A 7182-nucleotide genomic window follows, 5' to 3' on the forward strand; every position below is an offset into this window, starting at 1 on the left:
AAAAATTTGTTTTAATAAAAAAATTTAATAACTAAACTAAATATTACTTAGGTATGTATTTCATATTTATCTCTTAAATATTTATACAATTTATTTTTTAAACTGTTATATTGGTCTCTTCTCTAGTATAATACAAAAAATAAATTTTCATAAAAATAATTTGTTTAATTATTAATTAAATAATAAAGTACTAATAAATTAAAAATTAAAAATTAAAAAAATAAAAATACTATAAAAAATACGGTAAAAAAATTAAATTTTATCATTTTAAATTTTTGTTATTAATTTTAATAATATATTTATTTTTTAAATAATATATGTATGATAAAAAAATATATTTATTTGTTTGGAGTACAAATTTTATTATTATATTTGTATGTTCATGATTTTAATTATACTTTTAAATACTTTGAATAAATTTATTTTATTATATTATATTTTACATATAAATATATGTTCCATTACGTAATTAAATAAAGATATATTTTTTTAATAAAAAAATTTAATAACCAAATTAATCATTAATGATGTGGGTAAGAAGTGATACATGGCAAAAAAAAGGCGCTGGCTATATTGGGAAGAGAGGTTGTGTGGGAGGGCAATAGATGGCAATGACGTTGGCGCTTCTTGTTCCAACTATGGTTAAGATAAGAACCAATTACGACGTGACACATAATGAAGGATAACTTACATGTTATTTTAGAGAGGGTTGGGTAGCATTCACCTATATATATATATATATATAATTTAATTTATTTTTAATATATATTTTATATTTTAAAAATACATTTTATTTTTGTGACTAATTTTAATATACATCTAATATAATTGAATTCCCATATTGTCTACAATAAAGAAAATATACAATTCTCAACTTGCCATTTCCCTAGTAATGACACAAAAGACAACAGGTTCATATAATAATATCCTAGAACCTCTTGCCTCTACGAAGTACAAAATATTCTTTCCCCTAAAAAAAAAAAACCCTACATTTCAACACGAAATTGATTGTCACATATACGATAATATCATATTGCAATAAAACTCAATGTAACTCAAAACTTGTGAAGCCATTATTGTCCATGGTGACTTTAGTTTCCTCATCACGCTTTCTCTTTGGAAGAGACAAAGATGATATGACTCTGGCTGAGGCTACCTTCTTTGCTAGTAATTTCCACCTTGAATCGTCTTTTCTCTTCTCTTGTTGCATCTTCAATTGAATTTGCCTGTGATAAAGGAGAGTGAGACACATGAATAAGGGAAAAAATATCAGACATTGAAAGTATGGCCTGATAAGACAGCACCATTATCATAAGAAAACTATAGAATAAGATAAGGACCATCATCATAAAGATTAGAACTTAGAGAACCAAGATAATGACAATATGATGACATGAACTAAATAAAGGTGTACCACCGGCCCAAATTGACGCTATTAAACCACTTGGAGCTTAAAGTTAAAAAATAAATAAAAATATTCAAATAAAAACCATGATATTAAGATGAGCGCCTGAAGATAGATGTCAACATTTGTGTATTGATTTCCTGAGTAAATAATAATTCCATCCATTGACATAATGACATCATTTGTTACTTCAATTATTTGTAAATGAACTAAATAACTTAAAATAGAACTCTCAAATTCGAATTTCACTCTTAATTTTAGAAAAAAAATAAAACTAATTCTCTTTACATTTTATATTTTATATTTTAAGTTGTTGTAGTAAATTTATAAATTATTTCATTTGAATAAAAAATCTTACTTCTTTTTTAATTTTTAATAATATCTTTTAATTTCGTAAGTCAAAAATTAATTTATTATTATTTAAAATTTTATTTAAAAATTTATTATTAATTAATAAATTATTATATGTATAAAATAAAATTAAACTTCTAATACTTGCTTAAACCAATTAGTCAACTGATCACTAAAAAAAATTGCGTATTATATCTAAAGAAAATTTATAGAGAGAATTCGGTATAAAATTTGTTGGGTCATCAGTTCCATAGAAATTTACCATTTAGTGAGAGTAGACTTCGCCGCCCTGAAATTCCGAAAAGTATTTTATTGTTTAACAATTAACCCCTAAAATCCTAAATAATATGAGCCCTTTGGTGGAGCCCATTAGGCAAATACTGATGGGCACATGCGTTTGGCATGGTTATTTAACCAATACTCCCCAAAATGAAAGTAGGTCTAATAATATTGCTTAATTGCATGGACCAATATTTCTTCCTTGTATATGGACTTTATGAATTGCGTCAGTATATTTGGTTTCTCCAATTGAGAAGTGGGAAACAGCAGTGATTGACTGGCGAAATTTCTCCATAAGAAAGATGATACTAAGTACTAATAACAAAGTGTGTGTTTGAATTAGAGTTTGCAAGCAAATTTTCATATAAAATTAATTTTATAAATTTAATTTTAATAAAAAATGAGTTAGTGTTAATGTGATTTATATTTAGTAATTTTGTATCAAAATAAATTATAATAAAATAAATATTATTTAAATTATATTATTTAAATTTATATTTAGACAAAAATTATTAAAAACGACATGAATTTATATTATTCAAATTTATATTATTTTAACATTTTTTACTATAATTATTTTTAAAAAAAAATTAAATTTATATATTAAAAATTAGTACTCTTTTGTTATAATTTATTAGCATTTTTCTTTCATATTTTTTTATATTTAATTATATCTTTTTAATAAAATTTATATTATAAAATTTAATAATAATAAATAAAATATATACTAATTTAAAAATATATAATAAAAAATATACAAAATCAAATAAAAAAATAAAATTCTATAAAAAAATACGTATTAATAAAAATAATTAAAAAAACATATGAATAATGAATATTAAAAATTTTATTAAAAAAATACAATGATATACATAAGTGAACCTAAAAAAATTCTAAACAAAAATATTTATACTGTTAATAAAAAAATAAATAAATAATTGATAAAAATTAAAACTTAACAAAGAGTACTAATAAATATTTGTTTGTAAAGCATAGCTATGAAAAAAATTTAAAAACTCTAATGATTATTTTTGGTATTTTTTATTGTAGATGAGATTGAATGGCAAAATTGATAGAATGCCAATTAATTTTTTAATTTATGAAGTGAACGCAGAAGTTAAACGTAAAAGCTACAATTTGTCGCTTCTGCTGAACGGGAGTTCAAACTCAGAATTAGGGGTGGCAAACGGGCCTAAACCCGCCGGGCCGGCCCGCGTAACCCGCCAAAAAAGGCGGGCCGGTCTGGAAAATTGGGACCGCCAAATAGCAAAAGCCCGCTTAACTCGCACCGCTTAAACCGCTGGTTTTGGCGGGCTTTGGCGGGGCGGGGCGGGCTTCCCCGCCGGGCTTAGTCTTTTTTTAGCAAGGGGTATTTTTATAATTTTTTTTACCAAAACCCAACTTCCACAACCCAACTTACAAGAGAATGAAGATGAAAATTGGGTGTTTTAAATTATGTTTGTTTTGTTTTAGAGACAATATTGTTAATTATGTTTTGGATTATGTTTATTTTGCTTTGGAAACAATATTTATAATTACAAAGACTTTTAATGTTTGTGAATACAAAAATTATAATTTGTTTATACTTTTAGAAATTATAATAGTTAAAAGTAAAAAACAAAAGAGATTTTTTTATATCTTTATATATATTATTTAATAGTTAAAAGTAAAAAAAAAAAAAAAAAAAAAAAAAAAAAAAAAGAGGATATTTGGCGGGCTTAGCCCGCCGGCCCGCCAGCCCGCCGTTAGGCGGGGCGGGCTAGGATTCTGAGACCGCCTCATTAGGCGGGGCGGGGCGGGCCAGCCCGCCAAATGGCGGGCTTCCCCGCTTGCCACCCCTACTCAGAATCATGTTGGCGTTCAAAAAAAAAAATTAGCCAAACAAAAATTACAACGTTCAAAGAGATTAAACGCGTTTCTTGTGCTTCCAACGTGTTTACTAAACACATCCTAAGATGATTCAACTGCTCATAAACGTGCAAACTAGTCAGCTAGCTAGTCACAAATCACAATAAACACCACCTTGGCCTGGGACCAAAAAGTAATTGTACATTACTCTCAGATACAAATCATAATCACTACTTTCTCTTATATTATCAAATTATTTTAGTTGAATTCCTAATTGACAAGAACCAAAGGTGTGACTCTTCAGATGATGGGAATCGGGAACGGATCAGAATATTAATTATTAATTTATCACGTGGTGAACTAATAAAATAAAAAATAAAAAAAAAAGAGCACTGAACATCGATCTCTTGTTGATATATATCACGTTTGACGGAATCATTTGAACTACAATTCAGACCCCGTTTCGCTTTATGATTATAATTTTATTAAAAATAATACCTCCTAAGTCTTAGAACTACTTGGTTTGCAAGAAACTACTTTTCTCCCTTCAAAAATTGGTAAATGGGTAGAAAGTCAAAATTAGAAATAAGAATAAAGGACATATTAAAGTCCATCATGTGTTAATATGTTATGTTTCATTGACCGTGGAAAATAAAGAATGAAAGAAAATTTACCTGCAAAGAGGAACCTTGCAAGAATCAGTTTGCTGGCAAACGTAGGCATGTAACCTGAAGAGCTGCCACATTCGCTTGCACCGAAGGCACCCCAGCTTCATCCTCTTCTGACACGTGGCAAAATGGCGAATCAGTTGCTGGAGGCCGTGACACGTGTTGAATCTGCTGCAGGGGTTCCTCCTTTCCTTTCTGGTGTCCACGTGGCATGGCCCAACGTCGGTGCAGCCTTCGGTGCATATGTGTTCCAAGCAGTCCATGGCTTCGCTTAGCTCAAAGTACACCCTCTGTTCCTCCCTGTGCCTCCGGCATTTCTCTTTCCTCTGTAAAATCATTCATTTATATCCACTCATCATTTTTTAACAACAGTGAACCTTTATATTTCTTCATTACTTTTTTATTTGATTCTAAATACTAACAAATAATATATTTAAGCTGCACGTTTTTAGTGATATTACTTACGTATGTTTTGCTTTCCAACAAGTATTTCTTACATTTGATTTATATTTTACTTTGTTTTATAAAATAAAAATATCGCATATCAAACACGTAAATTACTAAATTTCATAAGGCTAGTAAGTGGTAACGTAATGGGATGGTAATGCAATAATTTACCAGTACAAGAACTTTGAGACAACATAATAATAAAAAGTGGATGCTCGAATGAAGATTTTGTAATTATTTTCGTATGAAAATATTTTTTTTATTATTAAATGATGAATTATAATATAAAATTAGATTTTAATATTTTTTTTATCATTAAATGATGAATTGTAATATAAGGTTAGATTTTAATGTTATAAAAATATTATCTTTTTTAAAAATGTGACTAAATAAATAAATTATACTTTTAACAAAACATGTTTATGAAAAAATAATTTTGACATTTTTATTTAAATTAGGTGCCTAATAAAAATATGTAACATCTAATTTATGGCGTGTTTTTGTAGCAAAAAGCAGAGAATTAATAAAAAATAAAAAATATGGCATGTTTTGTTCTGTTCAACAGCTGGTAATGAATTGGTACATTATTCTGATTCATCTGAGGAAGCTTTAATTTGTAGTCAATTATTAATGAATTAGATCAATAATGTGATATAATAATTGGTTGAATTATTAGTACCGTTTCGTGTTCGTCGATGAAGCGAAGGATATCGAGTTCAAGCAAGGGATCGTTGTTGTTAACGAACTTCCACCCTTCGGTGTTCTCCACCGCCTTGAAGTGCCGCATGAGCAGCCTCATGCACCTCACCTCTAGATCCGGCGCGTCGCACAGACGCGCCAGCTGAAGTAGGTCCACCACGTTCTCCACCGTCACGCGCTGTGCCAGCCCCTTCGTGCACCTCTGCTTCAGCTGCGGCACGTTGTACACGTGCGACAATGCCAACAGGTGAACCCCGTACTTGTCCATCTGCTCCTCCGTGCACCTGCACCACCATCCCCACAGGGGCATCCCCGTCATTTCATAGCAAAAAAAAAAAAAAAACAGAATGCTGTTTCTTGTTTGAGCTGTAACTTACTAACTAACCTGGAGGTGTAGATGAAGGTGACGAAGACGGCTACGGCTTCACAGGGAACGCCGTGAATCTGGATGATTCTTTCGGAGCTCCGATGTTTTCGCGGGCGGTCTATGACGTTCTCCAAAACCGGCGACACAGAAGCCTGAGATTTAGGAATAAATAAAAGAAAGAAAACAAAAAACGTGAGCAATAGAAGAAAAAAAATGAAAATTGAAGACGAAACGAGATAAATGGAAAGTGGAAGGCGGACCAGAATACTGGAGTGGGCAGGAATACGTGTTCCGGCGGAGGTGCGAATGAAGACATCCGGTTCGGGTAAGATCCGGTCGCTGTGGTAGTTGATGGCTATGGTGTCGGCAACCATATAGAACTTTTCTCTTTTTCCCTTTATTGGTAATGTTTCGAAGGAGGTTAATTGTGGTAGGTATTGTATTTCAAGAGCCGATTGATACAACACTGGTACTCTGTTTTGGCCTAGAATAGGAGCTAGAAAGGAAAGGGGAGATGAACATGATAATGGAGCGGCCTTATATATAGAAAAGATGGAGAAACCAAAAAAACGACATACGAGTAAATTAAAAAGTTAATATAAAAAAAAATGGGAGGTCCCTGATAATTTATTATTTTTGGACATAAATTAGTTATTATAATGTAAAAGACATTTAATACCATCAGAGATATTAAAATACACAAATTTTATAATTTTATAAAATACAGAAATATTGTATATATATTAAATATAAAATATTTTTTAATTATATAAATTATTTAAAATATTTTTTATTTTAATAAATAATAATATATTATTTTTAAATTTATTTTTAAAATATATGTTAAGAATAAGGTTAGATACGTTTACACGTGATGGTATTTAAGTGTTTTAAATATGTCTGAAAATAATTTTTTATTTTTCTATTAAGACACCGTTTGAGCATGACAAACACGTGTGTTGGATTGATCTGTATTAGGGATGTAAATGGGGCAGGGCGGGGGCGGGGGATGCCTCCCTGCTCCCCATCCCCGCCCTGAGATTTGCTCCCCATCCCCGCCCCATTCCCCGTCGTGGAAGAATATTGCTCCCCATCCCCATTCCCCACGGGGCCCCATT

At 30.4% G+C, this 7182-nt stretch overlaps 1 protein-coding gene across 1 annotated transcript; it reads right to left on the bottom strand.

The window, feature by feature from the left end:
- Positions 1-788: 788 nt before the first annotated feature.
- Positions 789-6633, bottom strand: LOC107630941 (BTB/POZ and TAZ domain-containing protein 1). Its single transcript, XM_016334243.3, has 5 exons — positions 6325-6633; positions 6083-6216; positions 5678-5981; positions 4558-4877; positions 789-1226 (listed from the first exon to the last, which is right to left on the bottom strand). The coding sequence occupies exons 1-5, from the start codon at positions 6436-6438 to the stop codon at positions 1046-1048; spliced, it is 1053 nt and encodes a 350-aa protein (XP_016189729.1). The 5' UTR covers positions 6439-6633; the 3' UTR covers positions 789-1045.
- Positions 6634-7182: the final 549 nt, after the last annotated feature.

The sequence above is a fragment of the Arachis ipaensis genome, chromosome B1 (assembly GCF_059453495.1).
Source record: "Arachis ipaensis isolate K30076 ecotype BB chromosome B1, ASM5945349v1, whole genome shotgun sequence".
NCBI classification, from domain to species: Eukaryota; Viridiplantae; Streptophyta; class Magnoliopsida; order Fabales; family Fabaceae; genus Arachis; species Arachis ipaensis.